At 37.0% G+C, this 25,114-nt stretch overlaps 1 protein-coding gene across 1 annotated transcript in view; it reads right to left on the bottom strand.

Annotated features, from left to right (window-relative positions):
• CCDC172 (coiled-coil domain containing 172) overlaps positions 1-21,547 on the bottom strand; it is a 60,170-nt gene extending 38,623 nt beyond the window's left edge. The window contains exons 1-3 of the mRNA XM_025918406.2: positions 21,494-21,547; positions 20,952-21,090; positions 20,683-20,768 (exon numbers count right to left, since the gene is read on the bottom strand). Of these exons, the coding sequence (XP_025774191.2) occupies positions 20,683-20,768; positions 20,952-21,090; positions 21,494-21,496 (228 nt within the window). The 5' untranslated portion in view covers positions 21,497-21,547. The remainder of the gene's footprint in view (positions 1-20,682; positions 20,769-20,951; positions 21,091-21,493) is intronic.
• Positions 21,548-25,114: the final 3,567 nt, after the last annotated feature.

Genomic DNA, 25,114 nt, shown 5'->3' with positions numbered 1-25,114 from the left:
CTTCAGCCAGGTCACGATCTCGCGGTCCGTGAGTTCGAGCCCCGTGTCGGGCTCTGGGCTGATGGCTCAGAGCCTGGAGCCTGTTTCTGATTCTGTGTCTCCCTCTCTCTCTGCCCCTCCCCCATTCATGCTCTGTCTCTCTCTGTCCCAAAAATAAATAAACGTTGAAAAAAAAAATTTAAATCTTATTTTTTTTTCTTATGAGAACTTTTTAAGATTTATTCTCTTAGCAAGTGTCAAATATGCAATACAATATCACTGAGTATAGTCACCATGCTGTACATTATGACCCGATGACTATTTATTTTATAACTGGAAGTTTGTACCTCTTGACCCTCTTCACCCGTTTTGCCCACCCCGCAAACTCCTCCCAGCTGGTAACTACCAATCTATTCTCCATATCTCTTAGTTTGGTTTTGCTTTGTTTGTTAGTTTGTTTTGTGTTTAGCATATAAGTGAAAGCATATGGTATTTGTCTTTCTTTGTCTAATTTATTTCACTTAGCATAATACTCTTCAAGGACCATCCATGTTGTTGCAAATGGAAACATTTCATTCTTTCTAATGGCTGAATACTATTCCATTATAGATACACACACAGTAAAACCTTGGACTGAGAGTAACTTGTTCTGCAAGTGTTCTGCAAGATGAGCAAACATTTCTAATAAATTTTAACTTGATAAATGAGCCATGTCTTGCAGTATGAGTAATACGTGATGCCAAACGTCACATGATCACAACGGAACCAATGGTTCTTCTCTCTCTCACTGCAGAGGAGGAGGAGAAAAAAAGGCAGAGGAGTATCCTCACTTCAGATGAGATTAGGGATATGTGTAAAATGCAGGAAAGTGAAAAATCTTGTAGAAAAGCACCACCTGAATAAGGCTGTAGCAGTGTGAGCAATGAATCTGTTTCAGGACAATGCAATGTCACATTTCTATGAAATCCTCAAAAGGAGTCAAAAGCAAGTGTCATTGGATAGGCTCCTTGTTAAAGTTGCACAAAAAGAAAAAGATTCCATTGAGCCAACAGATAGCAGTGATTTCATTAGTGATAGTGAAAGTCATCCTACACAACAACCCTCCTCTCTCTTGTCTCCCTCACACCAGCCACGAAGGTTTTCAAAGGTAAGTGCAGATTTATGTTTATTTTTCTTTATGTCTTTTATTTTCTTTATTATTTTGTATTATATTACAGTAATGTAATCATTCTTATATGAATACTGTTGGGCTGTGGAACAAATCATCTGAATTTCCATTAATTCTTATGAGGACATTCACTTTGATATACAAATGCTTTGGATTACAAGTTATGTTTCTGGAATGAAATACGTAGGTATATATATATATACACACACACACACATATATGCATATATATATATATATATATATATATATACACACACACACATATATATGCATATATATATACACACATATATATGCATATACATATACACACACATATATATGCATATATATATACACACACACATATATATGCATATATATATACACACACATATACATACATATATATGTATATATATATACACACACACATATATGCATATATATACACATATATATACACATACATACATACATACATGTATATATATGCATATATATACATATATATACACACACACACATATATATACATACACACACACACACACACACACACACACACACACACCACATCTTCTTTATCCATTCATCCATTGATGGACACTAAGGTTGTTTCCCTATCTTGGCTATTGTAAATAGTGCTGCAATGAACACAGGGGTGCCCTTATCTTTTTGAATTAGTGTTCCCATTTTCTTTGGATAAATGCCCAGAAGTAGAATTGCTGGATCATATGGTAGTTCTATTTTTAATTTTTTGAGGAACCACCATACTGTTTTCCATACAGTTGCACCAGTTTACATGCCTACCAACAGTGCATGAGGGTTCCCTTTTCACCACATCCTTGTCAACACTTGTTATTTCTTGTCTTTTTTATTATAACCATTCTAACAGGTATGAGTTGATATCTCATTGTGGTATTTGATATGCATTTCGCTGATAATTAGTAATGTTGAGCATATTTTCATATGCCTGTTGGCCATCTGTATGTCTTCTTTGGAAAAGTATTTATTCAGATCCTCTGTCCATTAAAAAATTTTTTTTAACATTTATTTTTGAGAGACAGAGACAGAGCAGAGTGGGGGAGGGGCAGAGAGAGGGGGGTACACAGAATCTAAAGCAAGCTCCAGGCTCTGAGCTGTCAGCACAGAGCCCTACGCAGTGCTCAAACTCACGGACCACAAGATCATGACCTGAGCCGAAGTCAGACGCTTAACCGACTGAGCCACCCAGGAGCCCCTCCTCTATTTTTTAATCAGATTGTTGTGTGTGTGTGTGTGTGTGTGTGTGTGTGTGTGCATGTCTATCAGCTTTAGCAAAGCAGCAGGAGACTGCAGAGGTGGGCATGCCCACTGGCATTAGAAGGCCAGTTGTAGACTGCTGTGACTATGTGCACCCACCAGTGCTAGCAAGGTAAAGGGAGAGCGCAAAAGTGGCGCCCACCTCCGCCTCCATCTCTGGAGAGAGTCCCAACAGGCCCCTGTCCCTCTGGCAGATGCTTTATAATTAGCAAATAAATTTCTCCTTCGCATATCTATAGTCTAGGTTCTTTTCAAACTGCTGTTTTGTACTGGGTTCCGGGGCTAATGATTGTGTAGATGAGCCCTTTAAGAACAGAATCCCAGTTCCCTACAGCCCTTTGGATCTCTTGGATGTAAGCACCATTGGTTTTCAAAGCCAGACATTTTGCAGATTCATCTCTCCTGTGCAGGTCCCGAGGGTTGGTGTGTCTGATGCTGACGTGCTCCTCAGGGGGAAGCTCGTATTTGTGAGCTTCCTCCTGATCAGGGGTTGCTGTGCCAGGGTGGGGTTTCTGGTGAGACTATGTCTCTGCCTCTCCCACCCTCCCGGTGTGGCCCTGTCTAGTATCCTTTGCTGTGGAGGCATTTTTCAGCTAGTTTTCAGGTCTTTTTCAGAGAGAATTTTTCCGTATGCGGCTGTGGATTTGGTGTGCATGTGGGAAGTGAGTTCAGATATTCCTATATGGCCATCTTGAACCACCTCCCAAAATAGTTTTGAACATGTCTTATGGGGGCAAGTTTGAATTGAAGCACCACCTCATATCCATGGTAGCTTGAACATCTTATGATAAACACTTACGATGCTACTGACTCTATCTCCTGAGTTACCCAAGAATATCAAGAGGCCACAACAATAAAAAGGGTAGAAGGTTCCTAGCAGCAGTAATACAAATTTCTCTTTCTCATCTCTCTTCTTCCTCTGACTACAAACGAAGAGAAAAGATTTGCATGCCGCCTTAAAGTTACATTCTAGAATCAAATAGCCAAGCTTTGTGAGAAAATATTGCTGTTTTGGAAATTTTTAATTTACAGCACTGCCAACACTCTGGTTAATTCTGCTTCCCTCAGCAATAAAGGTCTTTCTTTCTTTCCCTGTTTTATTCCTCTTGGGATATTTGATTTTTCAACAGAGCTTATAGTTTTCCCAGTGAGCTGACTTATCTGGTCAACTAGGTCAGTTTTCAGCATAGCCATGATTTGTGACTCTTCACTACTCTTGCTGCCTGGGTGCCTTAAGGTATTTTTCTACCAGAAGAACTTGAAAACTGAAAATGACTGAGAATTCTAAATTAATGTTTAGGTCCACATAAGCAAAGTACAAAGCTACTCTGTTGTGATTGCTATTGCTTAAAATATTCTCAGACTTTAGGAACTGACGTTTTGCTGATTAAATGGTCTGCCCAATAGTGTAATAGGCAACTCTACATAAGAAAACATAGTTAATGTACATTTCACATTTGTAACATCATAGCAACTGGGGGAAAGAATGTGTTATGACTATTACGGCAAAGACAGTTTAAATGTTAGAGTACATCAATGAATATTGTATCAACAGCAGATATTAAGGTTTTATAAAAAAAATCTATTTTTTATAAATGCATTTCTTAACCACGATGCAGTACTTAAAGAGAAACTCTCCATGACACAGTAATCCTAGTTTCAATGTTAGGAAATATTAGTTCTTACAATGGCTTATAAGGCTTTTCATGATCTGCACTCCCTTATTCCCTTTCCAACCTTATCTTCTACCATTCTCCACTTCAGTCGCTCTCTCCAGCCACACTGGCCTCCTTGATATTCCTCTGACATACCAGGCACACTCATTCCTTACGGCCTTTGTATAGGCTCTTCTCTATGCCTGAAAATCTCTTTCCCCAGATTCCTCCTGGTTCGTTCCTTTACCTCAATCAAGCCTTTGCTCATCTCTCATCTTTTCACTGAAGGTTATTAGGATGCCAGAGAAAACCACTGCAATTTAAGTTTCTTCTGGAAGTTCTTATGAATGCAATGTGGCAAGAAGAAGGAATAAGAGATATAACTATCCAAAAAGCCGGCACAAAATTCTCTTTCATTTGTTTAGGCAAATGCCATTATTATATACCTAATAAGTCCAAGAAAATCTACTGAGAAACTGTTGGAAATAACAAAAATTCAGGAAGGAGATTAGTAACAAATAAATACCAAAACTAAGTATCTTTTCTAATTACCAACAATAAACAGAAAAAAAAAGCATGGAAACAATCTCATTTATAACAGCAAAAACCAAATAAAGAAAACACAAATAAGCTTTAAAAATATCTGAAAGCTATATGAAAAAAATTTCTACTGAGGAATATAAAAGATCTATAGCATTTAAAAAGCTACATATCAGTAAGAAAAAGACAAGGAAAGGATATGAATAGGTAAACACATAGTAAATATGAGCAATCTATGAACAAAGTAATAAATATAATTAAACAGGAAATTCAAATTAAAACTATAAAAAGACATGTGTCTTATATTTGCCAAAAGAATAGATAATTTCAATTATATGAGTAGTGAAAATATCAGGAAAATAAACTGGAACAACTTTTCTGGAGGACAATTTGGAAATTATCAAAAGCCTTAAAAGTATATACCCAATTGGTGTAGTCGGTTAAGCGTCTGACTCTTGATCTCAGCTCAAGTCATAATCTCACGGTTCATGAGTTTGAGCCCCACATCGGGCTCTATGCTGATGGCACAGAGCCTGCTTGGGATTCTGTCTCTCCTCTCTGCCCTTCCCCAGCTTGTGTGCATGCTCTCTCTCTCTCTCAAAATAAATAAACTTAAAAAAAATTTAAAAAGTATATACCCACTGATAGAGCAATTTGATTTCTAGAATTTTATCCTAAAAAAATAAGTGCACAAAGATGTATGTCCAAAATTATCACCACAGTGATATTAATAATGGTAATTTATTAACAGTAATAATAAATGTTTGTCAGTAGGAAAGTAGTTAACTAAAATACGGTATAGCCATTGAATGGAATACTATGCAGTTACTAAAAACTGCTTATCTAGATATATATTTACTGACATATGCAGGATACATCAAATTGAAAAAAAAACCAAATCATTTAAGAAAAAAATATATGCACTTAAATAATTCTGAAAGAAAACCTATGAAAATATTAACTATATATTGGAACTATGTGGTAGTTTTCAGTCTGCTTTTGGCTTATCTCTATTCGTGGAATACATTGCAATTAACACATGTTACTTTTATGAAGAACTCAAACAATTAAAGCCAGTTTGATTCAGGAAAAACAAAATGTCTACTGCATGTTCACCAAATATCATGGCACGAGGTAGCCTACCTCCTGAGACTATAACCCACTCTTCCAGTGGCAACATAAGCAAGGGCTCCTAATAAAGATGGAGAGGAACAGGATCTCGTAATAAAGAGAAAAAGACCATTGTAGAGTAATAATCAAATCCATTTTCCTACCGTGGCAGTCACGTATCTCCCATTCCTTCCTCTTTTCTGTCTTCTCTTAGGAGGAATTAATAGAATTTTAACCAGGACAAACTGGGCTGTAGTTAAAGCCATGGAACTAGACTGAAACAAAGAAGCTGAGGTAGGCAACCTTTCAACTTATCCTGAGATATTAATTCAGGCAATAACCACTCCTAAGGCCACATGGGTACCAATGGCTACATGAGAAATTCTCCCCAGAAATATCAAGATCACAGGCACAGCTGCAATAGCCAGTTTGCTCTTGACCTCTTCCATTCACCTTTTTTTGAACCCATCTGGTATTACAAAGTCCAACCTAAATCTAATCTTCTCAAAATAACCCCCATACTCCAAAATTATTCTTCCCCTTTTCCTCAAATAAAACTCCCATTTCCAAAGAACTGCTGATTCAGCTAGATATTAATCTGATTAGGGAAAGAGCAGTAATGCACAAATACTGATATGCCAAGAACACCTTGTAACGATACTTCTTAATCTGAAAGGCTCATGGGGGAGATACTCTGAAATAAGGTGATTTCTATGCTATTTGACAATTCAGGAGGCAGTACCTTATCTTACCTATCGCTACATCTTCCTATTCTGTCAGGATATAAAACAATGGAATGTTGAAGGCAGTGATTTTTCATGTACTGCTTTTAATGGAAGAACTATAAAATGTCACAGGTTCTTTAAAACATACATTTTCCTCCTCATAATAAGAAAATTTGGCACATGAGCAAGAAAAGATCATACCTCTGTCAAGTATACTACAAGAAAGCGGGTTGGGGATATTCACATCAACTTGTCAACCATCAGCTTTGGCTTTAAGAAGACAGTTCATTCTTTAAGAATTCGAGAAAACAAGAATGGGATTAAGAACAATGCATACACTGTATCTGTTGGCAAACTGTAAATCTGAACAGTTCTCACATAATGACAGCATGAATCCCACCCAAAAAAAAAAAAAATACTGTAATGGAAGATAAGAGAATTACCCAAAAGCTTACAGAGCAAGAGTACTGTAAATCTCTGTAATATAGTAGTACAGGGTACAAAAAGATACATTCTGTTAATCAAGTCTGTGATGTCCTCAAAAGGATACAAAGGTATGTTCCCTTAAAAAAAAACAAGAGCAAGTAAGTACATAAGAGAGTAATATACAAATACACGCTGAGATTAAAAGGAAGACAGATAGTTAACGAAATAAAAAAGTAAGAACATAACAGGATTTAAATTTGCAGAGTATTCAATAACAGAAACAACACTGCAAAAGATGGAATCAGTAATATAAAGTATAAAGAGTTCTCCAAGGCTGCTGAGAAGTAGCAAATAACAGAAGATCGTGGGTTCAGAGAACAGAGAACAAAGATCTAAGCTCATCGGGAATAGGGGTACTTGAAAAAGAAATCACAAGTAATAGTTGAGGTTCAAATGGGAGGCTCACCCATGGTTTAGACAAAACAAACAGATGCATCTGTGAACAAATTTGGAGTTGTTAAGATAAAAAAAATCTGTACAACCAACCAGGGTAGAAAAATGAAAATGGTTACTTAAAAGGAATTGTGAAAGACCAGACTGATTTCAGCATTTCTCTTCTGCATTAAAAATTTCAAAAATCAGTAGTGCTACTTGTTTTGATGATTATCAGGTGTTGTATGTAAGTACTGAATCACTAAAATGTACACGTGAAACTAATATTACACTGTGTGTTAACTAACTGGAATATAGATAAAAACTTTAAAAAATCAGTGGTGCTAGATCTATGTAATTTTCTAAAAATAGGTGTGAGCCAAGAATTTTGTATGCAAACTAATACTCATTCAAGTGTGAAAACAACAGAAAGAAATTTAGGACCTTAAGGGCTTAGAAAATCCATGGGACACACATTTTTCCTGAAAAATTACCTGAACAGTTATACAGATTGACCAAAAGGTAAGTAAGAAATAAGAATTCAAGAATGAGGAAGTTGAGGCATTAAGATATTGTAAACTGAAAAATTCTGGTTAATATGGCAGTCTAAGCAAATGTGAGCAGGACCCACTTTCTACTCAAATATAAAGAAATACTATATAAAATAGAACTACATTTAAAATAGACATTGTTTACATAGTCAACCCGAAATCAAGAATGGGAAATCGTCATGCCAGAAACAAAGAGGTGACTCAGTGTAAAATGGTGTGGTAGAATTTAAGCCCAATAGATATCTTTGAGACTGGGTTACAGGTATTAGGGACTAATGTTTCCAATGCCCACATAAGACCAAAAGTCAGGACCACAGGGAGCTGGAACTGGGATCACTGGATAAAGTCAGGAATTGAGAAGTGTCTTTGCCAGCTATGCAGGTGGAGTAACAAAGCCCCCTTCATTGTAGAGACACAGCAGATAAATGAGCTGCCGCCATTGAGCCATGAGTGGAAGGAGTCATCCCTGAGAAGCCCAACCCCAAGCTTGAACTCTTCATAAATATGAGATTCGTATATCTCCTATACATGTAGTGCAGAAACCCTAAGTTCAGAAATTAACATCAAAACTGGTCCTGAACAGGTGAAATATGTAAGGCTATGAAACTGCTTCATAGGGAGACCTTCCTTATGAAGGGAATATTTGGTACTCCCAGGAATGATAGGCTCTGCTAAAGGTAAGTTCACAATAGAAAACTTTGAAGCTCATAAGAAAATATATCATTACATAAGAAAGTCATGAGATGAAACAAACAGAATTCACAGGAGAGAACAGAATTCTATGAGAAAAGGTTTATTTTTTATTTTTATTTTTTTTTTAGAGAGAGAGTGCAAGAGCAGGGGAGAAGGGCAGAGAGAGAGAGAGAGAGAGAGAGAGAGAGAGAGAGAGAGGATCTTAAGCAGCCTCCACACTCAATGTGGGGCTCCATCCCATGACCCTGGGATCATAAACTGAGGTGAAATCAAGGGTTGGATGCTCAACCAATTGAGCCACCTAGGCACCCCTATGAGAAAAAACTTTAAATTAACTTACTCAATAATATTTATTTAACACTCACTACAATTCAGGCACTGTTCTATACTGGGAATAACGGTAACAGACAAACTAGATGAATTTGTATTCTTTGTGGAGCTTACATCCCATTGTGGGAAAACAAATAATACACGGATCTATATAAAATATGTCAAGAGGCAGTAAGTGTTACAAAATAAAGGATAATGAATAGAGTAGGGGGGAATGGGGGGATGCTATTTTATATACTGGAGGTCAGGGTGGGTCCTCTACAGCAATCATTACCAAACTTTTTAGTCGCATGACTTTTCTTGTCTTTAAGAACTTTACAGTCTTAAAAAAATATTGTAAACATTTTGGTTTGTTTTTTTTTGCAAGCTAGACCTATCAATATTTTCTGCATCAAATATTAAAACTGAGGAATGTTAAGAAACATTTATTAATAACAATAGTAAACCCACTGTGTGTTTAAAAATATGTATTTATGAAAAGACAGTATTTCCGAAAAAATAGTAAGAAGAGTTGCGTTCACATTTTTTGCAAATCTCTTTAATGTTTGGCCTAAAGAAGACAACTGGATTCTCACATCTACCTGTTTATTCAATCTTTTGCAATATGTTTTTTTTTTTTTTGTCGTTGTTGAAATAAATGAAGAAAATATTTCTTCATACTGGCCTCACACAGTATATTTTAATACCCTTTTCAAATGATTGTGGGTATGCTTTATACTGCACCCAAACTAAACTGCTGGTAGTCCGTAAAGGTTAGTTGCAATGTGGAATCTGAAACTATTCTAAAGACTTTTTCCTCTTGTGTTACAATAAAATTTACTGGTCTATCTTGTGCTTTGAGAGGATCTTTTATCCATGCATGGTTTCCTAACATTATGTGCTGGTCATTTGGAAAATACCGTTTCACTCAACTATTCAAATCCTCCAGATGTTGATACATTTCAAAATATGATACTAAGAAATAACATTCATTAATATCATCACCAAACTCATCAGAAAAATCTTTAAGTATTGGGAAACTGTCAAACTTATAGGGGCAGGTAAGAGTCTTCCAAAATTCTAATTTTTGTTTGGAAGGTTGAATATTATCAATTGCAAAATATTACTAATACTACTACTACAACTACTTAACTATTCGTTGTTTGCCTTGAAATGTCAGGGTTACTTCATTTTTGAAAAAAATTTGCTAAGTACTCAAGTTCAAATAACTACAGCCTGTCAGTTATTCAAGTAAAAATGGTGTTCCAGAAAAAAAAGAGAGCTATTTCATACTGCAACTCATCACACACAGTATTGAAAACTCATATACACAGTGGTCAACTTCAAAACAGTCATGGCATATAGTGAAACTGGTGGGTTTTATTTTTTACTGCGAGTTTACGACAGTGAAAAATACAATGACTGCTAGCACAGTTTGGTGTCACTGCCTTGATTTGTGCTAAGGCACCAACACTTTTACTCACTGCCTTTACCCACCATCAATGCGCATGCAAGCATGGTGAAAATGGCAAATAATGTCTTTGCGTTATTAAGAAAATAGTTTGACATCACGAGACCTCCTGAAAGAGTCTTGGGGATGCCTTTGGCTACAGATCACATTTTGAAAATCAGAGCTCTAAAGTGGCAACTGCACCCTAAGATTTTCATGGGACTGTCCTTTTCAAAAGTCTCACATTCCAGTGGAATGGTTGGCCACCCTCCAGAAAGAGACCTAAAAGAAGTGAGTGTACACAAAATACCACTAGCTGACGGAAGATGCATTTCGGGAAGAGGAGACACCAAGTGCAAAAGCCCTGAAGTCAAAGAACGGCAGAAAATTAGATTATCCTCAGGCAGGTAGGCTACTAGAAAATGCCCAGTACTCAAATACTCAAAGGACATCCAGTGACCTCATGCATTTTCATGTTTTAGATAATTACTCATGACAAATATGAAAAGGTTTTCTTTATAGAACTCCACAGAAAAAAATTAAAAGTAATTACACACTTTTTTTTTTTAGAAAAGAAAACATCAAGAATTTTAAGTTTTAGGACACCTGGGTGGCTCAGTTGGTTAAGCGTCCGACTTCAGCTCAGGTCATGATCTCACAGTTTGTGGGTTCAAGCCCCGTGTGAGGCTCTGTGCTGACAGCTCAAGCCTGGAGCCTACTTCGGATTCTGTGTTTCCTTCTCTCTCTGACCCTCTCCCACTCATGCCCTGTCTCTCTCTCTCTCTCTCTCTGTGTCTCAAAAATGAATAAAAGTAATTTTTTTTAATTTTAAGTTTACAGTTAAGTTTATATACTTGAGGCTGTTTGATGTCAACTCTCAAATTAAGGTAGAGAGTCATTGTGTAATTGATTTCCAATTATTCATAGTGTGATTTAGAAGTTGCTTAATGAATGTTTGTTGAATGAATAATTCTCCAATGAGTGATCGGAGATATTTATAAATGAGGAACACAGTTAACTGATTTTCTAAGAAATCACAAATCAAAAGATAAACTATTGAAAAAGGATTCTTTTCTGCTGTATAAGGAGGTCAGCAAACTAAATTTAATCTCACGCTTTTTGCATACTGAGCCACAAACTTACTATTCTTTAATTAGAGAACCATTCTCTCAGTTCCTGGAAAGGAAACTTTTTTTTCTTCCTGTTGAGAACATTTCTCACATTTCAAGCTAAACAATTCACTTAGAGTAGCTCTTGAAAGAAAGAAAAGAAAAGAAAGAAAGAAAGAAAAGAAGAGAAAGAAATAGAGGCACATGTGGTAAATTTTACAATTAGAAACAGTGCAGTAGATTTTCCACTTTGTGAATCCGAGCCAGGAAGTGTGCAACTTTTGTGATTTATAAGCACTTGTAAATAGAAAGGCTATCTGGCATACTGTTATAGAGTTTGCTCTACACTGCTATTATCATGAAATATTCTTTGGATTTTAAGATCGTGAAAACAAAGTTGAGAAAAAGGAGTTCAATAAATGCTATACGTAATATTTTTCATTTCATTTATAAATGTAATCATTCCAGTTCTATCAATATGAAGAGAGATCACTGCTTCTCAGAGACCAGCTCTCCACACCTTACAAGAATTGGAACCGTGCAAATGACCATTAATCAAGCAGCTCATCTTACGAATAGATGTGCCAAATGGCCAATAAGCACCCGAAAAGATGTTCAGCATTAATGCCATTAAGAAACTTGAAATACAAACCAAAACCAAAGTATAACCCAGATACCATCCCACACCCGCTGAGATGGCTATAAAACAAAAACAAAACAAATTAAAAGCCCAGGAAACATCAAGTGTTGGTGAGGATATAGAGAAATTGGAACCCTGCTATATTGCTGGTGGTAAAGTAAAATGGTGCTATTGCTATGGAAATAGTGTGGCATTTCCTCAAAAAGTTAAACCTATACTTATCATATGACCCAGAAATTCCATTCCTGGATGGACTACTCAGGAGAACTGAAAATGTGTGTTCATACAAAAACTTGTGGACAAACATTCATAGCGGTATTATTCTTAACAGCTAAAGTGGAAACAACCCAACCTTTAACCCAGGTCTGATGAATGGATAAACAAATGTGGTAGATCTATCCATACAATGGACTATTATTCAGCCACAAAAAGGAACAAAGTGGTGATACATGCTACCATATGGATGAACCTTGAACACATGCTAAGTGAAAGAAGCCAGGCAGCAAAGGCCACCTATCATATAAATCCACTTACATGCAACATCTGGAGACAGAAAGTAGATTAGTGGTGACCTAGGGTTGGTGGGGTATGAGGGGGATGGAGGGGGATGCTAAAGGTATAGGGTTTCTTTGGGGGAGGAGGTGATGAAAATGGTTTACGATTAGTCACAGTTGCACAACTTTTTGAATAGGCTTAAAAACACTGTTTTGTAACTTTTAAAATGTATCTTTATTTTTAAAAGTAACATAACAGCTATGTCCCCACCCCCAGCTTAAGAAAGTAAACATTATGTGTACAGCTAAAATGCCCTGTATACCCTTCCCTGATTACATTTATCTTCTACCCCCATCAGAGATAATCACTATCTTGATGTTGCTACTTATCATTCCACGCATGTCATTATACTTTCACTATATATTTATAATCCCTCATAAGATCTATTATTGTTTTGTGTGGTTTTAAATGGTATCATACTTATGTACTTCTATAGGTTGCTCTTTTTTTTTTTTTTTATCACAGTATTATGTTTTAGAGCTTTGTTGATTTGGTGGGAGGGGGCGTCATTATTAAGTGGCTTTTTCACAATGACATTTAGTACTTAGAATTCTGAGGTCATACTCCCTGGAATAATAACTAAATCTGTTAAATGTCTTTGCCTAATTTTTTTTAAAATCAATTCAATCAGGTGATTTCTTCAAGCATCTCAAACCATCATTGAGTTCTTGTCCAAAATAAAGGAATTTTAAGGCCATGTTAATAACATAAAGGCTTTATAAGGACCCCAACATAAAACAAGTCTTACTGGACAGAGGGATAACTTACAGAAGAAAACCTGGCATTATATACTTTCATATATGATAAATAATACCAAGATTAAATGACAATCAATTAGCCTTACATATTTCAACCAACTACAGGGACTCTCTACATGGGCCTTCTGGCTTCAACCACTGAAATATTTGTTGTAGAAACTGCAGGTGCCTCAAATACACATTCTTCCTTTCCTCAGTTAAGCATTACTTCTCAGAAACTTGTACCATTCCTAAGCTGTCCACTGAATTTGGGAGAATTTTCTACTCTTGACTACAATTATTGAGTTAGGGATAGTCACAGGTCACAATTTGTAGAAATGACAGGAAAGGAGGTATCTGATGAGGCTAATTTACTTGCTTTTCAGAGAAAGCTTCTGCAAACTTCCTTGTCTCTCCCCGTTTCAGAACAAGAAACCATGCGACTCTAGGAATTGTTAGTTACTTTTCGGGGAACACAAGGACAACCAGCATTCTACCATTCTTCTTTATTAACAAAATTACAATTTTATTCAGAGGAGGAATGCATCCCCTTAAAAGTATCTACATTCCCAGGCTCCATTTTCCAGGCTTGACCATGTGACCATCTAATCCTTGAGATGCAGGTCTAAGTCCTTAGAGAGGCCTTCCCTTCCACCAAAGCAATGATAAAGCCACATGAGGAGAAGTCTTTTATTTTCATGTTCTCCTCTTCTTCCAGCTGGAATTCAGATATAATGCCTGGGTATGGAGCAGTACTTTGACTGTAAGGATGAAAGCCACATGCTAAGGATAGTGCAACAGAAAGAATGTTTTAATCCTTAAATCTTCCAGGATTTCCTTGAGCACCTTAATAAATGGCTTTGGATTTCCTACTTCCACACTTCCCATTACATGGAAAAAAAATAAACCTTTATTTGGTAAAGCCACCATGGTTAGATCTTTGCTATAGGGAAGCTGATGCGATTCCAACCGACATAACTTCTGAATCCAATGTTTGGTTTTCAAATACGTAAGAAAGTAGTTTCTCAAAATTGTTTAAGCTCTTTTGAGTTGGATTCTGTTTTTTGCCACCAAGAACACCCTAAACTGATGGAGCCCTCTAAGAAAAGAGTAGTACCTCTGACTTGACTCTAAACTCTCAAGGGCAAAGGCTGTATATTACTCATCTTACCCTGCTGCCTGACTGAAATGGATCTCTGCTAATGAGTAGCCCATATGATTACAGGGAAACCTTTGTAAACTCACAGTATTACCTTGCTTGCATAAGGCCACCCAACTGGAAAAGCAGAGGAACAAAGAAATGAAACATTCTTATTAATAATTTCATTAGACACACAGGACACATATTCATCAAAATTGCTGAAATATCAAAGCAAGGAGGCTTTTAATGAACCATGCCTTTGGTTTGCTTTATGTCTCCAAACTTTTCTACATCCTCATCCTGTCCTTATTCCTTTCTTTATACTATACTACAGTGGTTAAGAGCAAGACCTCTCTAGTTAACCCCACACAGATTCAAATCTTTTATCTATTACCTCTTACGTGACCTCGTGTTAGTTACTTCATTTCTGAGCTTCAACTGTCTCAAATGAATAAGGGTGGAATAATTCTACCAACCTCGCCGAGTTCTTATGAGAAGTAATTGAGATAGTGTTTGTAAAATGCTTACCATAAGGCGTGATATACAGCAACAGTTTGCTCAATATTACCTCTTATTTTTAGTTTGTACAACAGAGGAGGTATCCCTCCTTTTGTCTAAGGCTACTTCTTACCTTATGCTCTGGGTCCCATCCTCCTTTGACTTCCTCAGAGACTTTTAATTATTGATTATCTTTACTCTCTAGTCTTTTTTTTTTTTTTTAAGTTTATTTATTTTTGAGAAAGAGAAAGAGAGAGAGAGGAAAAAAAAAAAAAAACTTGAGTGGGAGAAGGGCAGAGAGACAGGGAGAGAATCCCAAGCAGGCTACACCAGCTCAAACCCACGAACCATGAGATCGTGATCTGAGCCAAAATCAAGAGTAGGGTGTTTAACTGACTGAGCCACCCAGGGGCCCCTCTCTAGTCTTTATCTTTAATCTCTCTCTGTAGAGCCCTTCCCAAGAATATGCATAACAATGATGATGGTAAGGATAATGATGAAACAGGAGATAGGATCTGAAGATAGAAGAATTGTCCTTTGTCAGAAGGAAGGGCACTCCTTCATAACAGGAAGAAAAGGGTGAGAAAATGGGTCTTCACATAGGCAGGTTTGGAGAACTATAGGTGGGAAAATAAAAAAATCTCCTGTTGGATGGTTTCTATTTTCTCTGAAACAAAAAGTTATCTATCGCCTAAGTGTTAAACAGTTCAGAAGAGACAATAAAATGTATAAAAATAGTGAAGGTTTAAGTAGCCACTACAGAGGGTGAGAAAGACATGTAGTAGTATTTCCAGGCAGTGTGGAGGTCTCAGTTGAAGCTGAGGCTAACATTCATGAATACTGGATCCAATCTCCCCTGGAATTGTCCAAGTGCTGACACAGCAGCAGCTAATTGGTTCACTTAGAGTCGGGAGTCTTGCAAGGGGGTGGGGTGTGAAAGAAGAGGAGAGAGAGGAGTCAGGAGGAAGAGTGGAGTGACCAACCATGAAATCTAAGAATAAAGAGGGAAATGAATGAACAGACAAGTACTAGTGGAGAAAGAAATGGATTCAAGGTTCAGATGAAATTGAAAAATATAATGGAAAAAAATGAAATATTTTATTGATTTTGAAAGTGAAGTGGTTTTAAAGTGATGGCAAAGTCCAGAGTATGATTATGGAAATAGGTGGCTGAGGTGGAGTGAGGAAAAAGGTCACTGAAAATGTGGCAACCAAAGAACTAACAGGCCAGGGTGGTAGCTGAAAAGTCCATATGGACAATGACATTCATAATGATGGGGAGAGTGGAGACAGAGTGGAAGCCTGTGACCAGGTACCAAATTCTAAATAACAAGTGAGTGAGTAGGGTAACAGAAAAGAAAGATGGGAAGGTATGGTAGAACACAGTATGGGCCACCATAAGAGGGTGGAGAAATATTCTGGCAGTAGCATGGGGGAGTGAAGAAAACATCTGCCAAACCTCTATGAGGTATCTTCAGTGTGAAAGAAAAATACTCTGTAGGATAGATTCCAGACTCAAAAATATATTGACTGGCTATGGAATTATACACACGACCAAGGTGAATGCAAAAGACATAATGTACCTAAAGTTTTATACTACAATTTTAGAAAATCAGCTGTGCATGTTCAGGACAGGAGGGATTTTGCTTAAAGGACTTTCATATAAAGAAGTCAGAGAGACTGTAAGCAACTAAGTGTAACTACCCCCAAAAGTGTCTTGGTCACAATTAATGAAACTATAGGAATATATTAAATTGTGATAAGCAGAATTTCCATGTTACTTGCTAAAATTGAGATTAAACAATTCTCATGTACTGCTTTTTAAACACTGTTGATTAGAGGGAAGAAATAATGCCCTTCTTTTACTTATGTTTTTAAGTAAATTTTAATCAACAATAAAATTAAGAAGGATATGAATTTTTCATTGTTCAACTTTTACAAAATGAAAAAATCTTAGTAACAAAACTCCCTTTCAATATCATAAAGAACAATTTGTGATTTTGTTCGTTCCATAATTAGGTAATAGAGTACTAACAGACATGACTTTTACCTACTGTTTTGGGTGGGTCCCTGGAGGGAAGGGTTTTTATCAACTTAAAAAAAAAGAATATGTACATTTTGAAGAAAAGTAAAAGAAGCCCCCTTAAGTGACTTGTTTATTTAAATATAATTTTCTTTTAAAAATTCATTAAATATTATCTTATTATTGTTATAATGTTTATACAGTAAGTTAAAATTGGGAGAAGAAAAATTAAGCAAAATAGCCTCAGACCTTCCTCCAGTGATTTTCTCTTGAGGCAGTATGGCATTATGTTAGGTTTTATGTAGTATGTGTATAAAGATTAAATGCCCAAATTTTAACTATATACCATTTTTAAAACAAACAAACAAACAAACAAACAAAGATACCTTTCAAATGCTTAGAAGAAACTACAAATGTTCTGTGGGTCCTTTATTTTGATTTGCTCAGTCTTTGATTTGCTCTGTCCTCAATACTATAAAACCTTTCCTTGACTATCAGAAGCTTTAGGTATATTGGCAAGCATTAATGCAAATCCAGGGCATGTTCTTGTCTTTCTGTTTTCATATTACCAAACCTAACCAGCCATACTGTAGCCCTCCAATTCACAAAGTACTCATACTATATAATCTTGAGACTTTTGCAACCATATATTTTAAAGGACTCATTGAGCCCTGAAAGGCAAATGCTATCATTCAAGTTCTAATTACATGCTACCTGGGTTTTACAGAACAGAAAAAAAAAAATGAGTACTGTACTTCCTAAATACATTTTTTGACTACAAGCCACTTCCAAAATAAATGCCCCAAATATTTTCTGAATGTATCACTGTACAAATAGCTCAAGCACTGGCCTATTCAAATTATGTTCTAGTTTCTCCCTATGCTGCTTCCACTTGATAAATTGGTCAATAAATGCCAAGTCAAATATTCAAGTAAATATATTTTCATTGTTATTGGCAGACATATAATTAACTCTGAGAATAAAAGATACAAGAAATCAATTTATGATTACTTCTTCAGTTGTTCCCATTAGTCATTTACATTATAATTGTGGTTCCACTTTTAAAATCTTTATCCATACACATACACACACACACACACACACACACACACACCACTTTGACTATATTATAAATCAAATTATTTCAATTACAAATTAGTATTGTATGAACTGTGAACCTCTATGTTAATTTTATTAGTAAGATACAATTGTACTATTACCCACGTATATGAGCGGATTAAAAAACAATGCACATTTAAGAGCCTATATTAATTAGTAATTTCAGCAGATGTTTCTAAACAATGTTAAGGATTTGCTCTGTCTTTTCTCAAGTATAACTATTTGAGCCAACATTTTTTAAGAATGTGTATTTAGCCACAAATTACATTTCCATTTCAACAAAATAGGCTGCTAAAAAAGAAAATAGTACAAAGAGCAAACCTATTTTTTTTTTCAAAGAAGATATACAAAGAGCAATTTTTTTTTTTAACATTTGTTATCTGTCAGGTCAATATCTTCACCAATCCAGGAAAAATACATTTTGTATAAAAACTTACATAAGTGACCTTTTAAAAATTTGTCCTAAACTAAATGCAAAAGCTTCAGATACATTATTATATGTGGATTTCATGAAGAATAAAACTTAAGATGAGCTCAAGAAATCTGTTTCTTTCTTTTTTATATTTCAAAAAATTTTTTAATGTTTATTTATTTTTGACAGAGAGACAGAGAGAGAGTGCACGCACAAGTGGGAGACACAGAATCTAAAGCAGGCTCCAGGCTCTGAGCTGTCAGTAGACAGCCTGACGCGGGGCTCAAACTCACCAACCATGAGATCATGACCTGAGCCAAAGTCGCACACTTAACCGACTGAGCCACCCAGGCGCCCCAAGAAATCTGTTTTAACAAAATATGCTATCATTACTCAATTGTTACTTTCATTGTGGTAGCTTAATTGCTTTTAATTCTACATCATGAACAAGTCATTTAACCTCTGTGTTTCCTCAACCATAGAGGGGGATTCGTTACGGTGCCTCATCACAGGATTCCTGGGAGGGGTAAAGGAGTTAATGTAGGTAAAGCATTTAGAACACTGCCCAGCACACAGTAAGTGCTCAGTAAGTGTTAGCTAAGCATTACCTAATTGCATGTTTTGCCTATTACTTTCATTAGCTTCCAGTTACCAATCTTGAAAGTATCTTAATTCTTTTTAAAGAAAAAGAAAGCTACATCACGGCATTCTTAATGCTCTCTACCCGCTGCATCAGTTTACAATATTGTTGTTAGTAGCTACTTCGTCCGCTACTCACAAGCAAAGCAGGACCTAGGGTCTCACTGAGTAACAGTTCGAAATTCTACTTTGAAAGACAGCACTCTATTATCCTACTATTAGTTCTCATCAATTCATTCAAACGCCAAAACAAACTATGTGCTGGGCACCGGATACAAGTTGTGGGAACAAAAGATGGGTAAGAAAAAAATGCCAGACGTGTCATTCCGCAAACAGTGAGGGATACAAACACAAATACAAGTATGTACTGTTGTTTAATTGTAACGTGGTACAATGAATGCTATAATAAAGAAATTTTCTAAGCTGTCCAAGGGCAGGCTTCGCAGGTCACCAGGTAAATAAGGGATCTAGGATTACTTTGTTGAGAAAGATAACTGGAAATCCCTCGCACTGGTTAAAATAGACATATTTTAAGCAAACAGACTTCCTTAAACAGATTTGCCATTGCACACAGCTTGTTTAGTTTATCTCTAGGTGTTGAACAAATATTTTTGAATGAATGTCTCCCCCACGTCCCCCATAGCAAGGCCTTCATTAGGGCATACTTGGATGATGTTCGTAGCTCCCTTCCTCCCAGAGCTCAGAGAAATCTTCCTAAAACCACTTTTATCACACCACTCCCTGCTCAAAAGCCTGGAATGGTTTCCTCCTATTCCCAGATATCAGCTCTCTGCTTTGACTAGATTTCTCTCCCAATATGCCTTGGGCATGATTCCCTTTTGTTCATATCCTCTCTCTGCCCCAAATGCTTTTCTCTTATTACTTATTTCTGCCTTTCCAAAATCCTACCCACCCTTCAAAATCCTCCTTCAAGAAGCTGTCAGATTTCCTTGCTTCTATTTAAAATAACATAACTTTTCAAATGACGCAGAAAACAGAGAGATGCTAGTGAAAAAATTACACTTTTGGATGAAAGAAATGTCCAACATGTCATAGGGAACTGAACAACAAATGGCAGAGGTTGGTTCGAAAGCGACATTCAATTGTTATATCAACACAGCCCATTTCCTAAATTATTTACTATTCAAAATTCATACACTGCACCAACTACCTATTGAAAAACTTTTTTTTTTTTTTCCCAGTGACATTGGGCTCTTTTAGAAGTTAACCATCCTACAACAAGGACAATCAATTCTTCATTACTTTTAAACTGGTTTCTTTAGGGCAACTTCATATTAGAATGAGCCTCACGGGACTCAGTGCTTGAAATATTACCCGGCAACATGCAACTCCACTAACCAGCCTAGTAATGTGCCTCCTACTGGAAGGACAACTAGTTACAGGGTAAAATATCCTCAAGAACCCAAGTTAAAACAGATTTTTTGTATCCCAAGTGACAATGAGCATGCTCCACCGGTCAATCTACCTTGGATTCCAACTTGATTTTCTCTTCATTCAGCATCTCAGTTGCTTTCTTAATGTCTTCACGACATCTGTTAATTTCCGACCTTACTGTAACACAAATTAAATCCTTAAACACCTCCACCTTTCTCAAGCCCCCGTGTCTGTTGATGTAGACAGCAGATTCCCCCCCCCCCCGCCAAACCCGCTCTGACTTCGCCTGCGGGGCTGCCTTATGCTCCAAGCCCCCACCTCTAGGAGCCAGAGACCCCCGCAGGAGACAGAAACACCCACCTTCTCGGATCAAGCGGCGACTCTCCTCCGCCCGATGCTCCGAGAAGATGATGTGCTGAAACAAGGACTCTAAACTCATCTCAGGCCCGGGCTGCCACGGATCCTTCCTGGGCCCTTCAGTATTTGGTAGCCGCGGGTCCTGGAAAGCACAACAGGGACAAGGATTGTTCAGGGCTGTTCTTCCTGCATCGGCCTCAGCCCGGGTCTCCCGAAGCGGGACGCGAGCCCGGCTCCAGGCCTTTGTTTCCCCTGTTCACTAAGGACTGACAACCGTTTTTCCCCCACGCTCTGCCCGGGACAGCAACTCTGCTCTCTCCTTCCCTGGCTGAACGCAGCTCCCTTTCCTTCAAGGCCCTTCTCGGAGTTTCTTTTCTGTGCTGGTGGCAAATAAAAATGGAGGCTCCGAGAGCCGAGGCTTTGGAGCCTGCCGGGGCAGCAGCCCTTTGTGGCCGGCCTTTTCCTCTCCGTCCCCTCCTCTCTTTTAAGGAGAAGGGCCACATAATGCTCCCTCCCTCAGCAAAACGTGTACTTGCTCACAATACCATGGCCTGGAGACCTTCCTGCAGGCGGCCGCCAGCGCCTAGCCTTGGCCTCGCCTGCTGTGGACGTAAACTACGGCGTCTCGTTGGGTCCATATGCCTTCAAATGTTTTGCTTTGCCCATGTGGCCCCAAAGGTCTTAAGACCTCGCTTGGGCTTTGGGGGATCTATCTCCAAGGCACAAACACCCCGTGTCATAAAGAACTAAGTACTCATGATTCTAAATATAAACCGCAACAGCTTATCCTTTGACTGTGGCAAAGACTGCTATAAATGTGCAATGTCTGACATTCCGCCTTAATCATTCCTTTGTAATCAGGGCATATCTTTTTAGTCTGCTTTAAAATTAATCATTGCCTTTTGTAATCAAGCTTCAGTAATGTTAACACTTCGATATCTGCACAATATGTGTCAGAGACCAAAGTGGTTGCTAATTAAAGCTTAAACATGAAAGGCACCTTTGGGACTTTTGCATGGGATTTTTAAATTAAAAAATAAAGTATTTTTTTAGTTTTAGTAGGTCAAAATTGTAATACTATAATAAACATTTATCTTGATTTCTGAATGTAGCATTGACATTGGCTAAACTTAAAAAAGTAATTTTTAGTTAGATTGTATTAGAATTGAAAGACGGCAACATCATCTGTCACATCATCTGTATAAGAGACTTAATTAATACTTCATTAACGCTGTAGCGTATTTGGTTATAAGTTTTAACCTATTCCAAATTTCCACCTCAATTTCCATCACGCCATGTATGATTATAAGTTAATTTTTAAACTTTATTATAAAAGAATATGTACAGAAAAGTGAATGATATAGAAAAGAATTGCCCATAAACATACCGTTCAGAAGCAAATATTAAGAACATTTTGGCTACTGCCTTCCGAGTAATCCTCCTCACCTTGAATTGTTCTTTCCCAAGCTTGAAAATATTATTAATAAGTAATAATTACAACTAATGCTATTTATTGAATGTTTGCTGGGTACTACTCTGAACACAACAATTTTTACTATTACCTTCACAGTATTGGTATAGAAAACTGAGACACGGAAGAGTTAAGTATCTTGCCAAGGTGGCAAAGCTAGTATATGGCAGACCTAGAGCTGAAACCAAGAAATCTGAGATCAAAGACCATGAATTTAATTTTGGCTTTGACTCTGTTTTCCTTTGATTACATCATAAGCAGTTTACCATTTCGTTGAAAATTCTTCATAAGTACATTTTTCTATCTTCATAATCCCCATCATGTGATGCATGTGTAAAATGTAGATGTACTGAAATAAATTTGACTATTTTATCTGTTCAAGGATGGAAAACAAAACTGAAATTGTGGTTTGAACCATTTTCTTTGAGCGCTCGTTTGGAGGCTTATGAACTGTGCCACAGCACTGTCAAAGGAAAGGGCTTCCAGAAGATAAATTATATCACTAATTAATATCACTCCCTTCAGAATTATTTCCCGTGGACTTGCACAGGGAGCAGCCTCACAAGGAGGCTGCTTTTCAAAAGCATGTTGCTCTTTAACATCCCAATTTTATTAGTTACACTCAAACTCACATTTATTATTTAACATGTTCTTTCTGTACTGAAACTTGGCAGAGTGGAATTTGGGCAGCCTTTGGGGAGCCTGGTCGCCTCACTCACGCAGGCGTATCCAAGAGAGAACTGTTGGAAATTCTGGAATGGGGTAAGGGAGAAGAAATGTCTTCTTTGTCTTCTGCAGTATGTAACAGAGTATTTTGGTGCTCTTAAATCCCAAGTTCAATTCTTAGAGGTACCAAACTATAGGTACCTCTAGGCATGGTTCCTTTCTTTTAGTTGTTCAAACAAACATGACTATCCAAGCCCACAATCAAATTCTAAGTGTTTTTTTAATAATGAGTAAAAGTAACATGTTACGATATTAAAATATTGTTATCATGTACTAGCTTTATTCATTTGTCATATACTAGCTTTATTCATATATTGTATTCAGTAATATATTCTTATAGATATACATGCTAATTACATTCTATAATATTCAGAGCAAGGGTAGCATTACTTAAATTGATGCCAAATAAAAATGGTATATGGCATGCTAAAACTAGGGCATACCGTTTTCTGAAAATGTTATCTTATATGTATAAAAAAAAGTGATTCATTCGACAACTGTTTAATGAGTCTGCTATTCAATCAACATTCACTCAACAAATATTATTGAGCATCTCCTATGTGCCATATTAGAGAAACAACAACAGGATTTAATAAAAACAGAACTACATAAAAACTATTTTTCTTCCCCCGGATATTTCTAACCTCATTGGAGAATTATTATATTTTTCAGCATTTTGGCATCAGTATAAACAACTGCTCTCAGATGTTCCAACAGATGTTCTTTAGAAAGAAAGCCAATTATTTGCATTATGATACCCACATATGATTCTCAGATCTAAACTTTCCATCTGTACATGTTTCATTGAATTGCATACCTATGAAATATAAAAGTTAAGATCACTCATTGTCTCTCAACCTCAGACTTGTGTTCATAAAAACTCTAGCACCTGGGTTATTGAGCCATTGATAATTGCTTTGCTAGAAGGCCTTACATAAGGCTAGATTGCTCTTGTGATTTAAAATGCATTTCCTCTCCTTTCTTAGATTGATGACTTCCCTAGGTTCTAAACCAGGCTTGCAAATACCCACTAGCCCAGGGCATATATATTGCAATGAAAAGAAGAAAAGTAATTCATTTATTTTATGTTTTTCTTAGGGCATCTGCCAAAAAGAAAAACAAAACGTAGGTTCAACCAAGTTTAACAACCATTTATTGAGTATCTACTAAGTATAAGAAAGTCTCTGCTAGGTACCATGGGGATACAAAATTGAAAGGTACAAGCCCTGCCCTCCTAGAGGTCATCAGCTATCAAATGAGATATAGCATGCACAAATAACTCCTAAGCAGGCTGTGTATGAGACCTTCACTCCCGTGTTACGGGAATCTGGCAGAGGGAGAAAGAATAAGTCTGATGTGGGTGACCTGGGAGACTTATCACTTGGGGGTAGACTCTGAGCTACATTTCAGTGAGGGTGCAACTTCAACAGATAGCGAGTAAGGGAGAAAAAAAAGCAGAAAGTTAGATGAAGTCAACATTGAGATGGTGTTTAACATTTTCATAAACTATATAATGGGAAATCATGTAATGTTTTCTAGCAGGTGAGTGGGCCTGTCCGAGGTGCTCTAGGTAATCAATCTGTGGCAGTGAGTTGGAAGTACTAGAAAGGAAGAGAACAACAGCTAAAAATGTATTAATAACTTAGTACGTGCCAACCACCATCTGAGACCTTGACATGCCTTAATTCTCCTTATCAACCCAATAACCTTATAAGATCAATGCGTTTATTTGTTCCACATTCCAGTTGGAGAACTGAGGCAGAGAGAACTAACCTGTTCAAATCACATACAGTAGCAGAATCAGGATTTAAACCCTGATAGTATCTTAAGGCAGATCCTTAACCACTTCATTTGCCGCCTCCAAAAACTAGAGGCTGGAGAAAATGAGACTATTTCAGCAGCTGTGTTTCATTTCAAAGCAGATACGTTTAAAGAAAAAAAAAAAAAGCTCATCACCAACAAATTAATA

The sequence above is a fragment of the Puma concolor genome, chromosome D2 (assembly GCF_028749965.1).
Source record: "Puma concolor isolate L17-30 chromosome D2, mPumCon1.1.hap2, whole genome shotgun sequence".
Lineage (NCBI taxonomy): Eukaryota > Metazoa > Chordata > Mammalia > Carnivora > Felidae > Puma > Puma concolor.
Note: the sequence above shows the minus strand (reverse complement) of the source record. Positions and strands in the feature narration are given on the sequence as shown.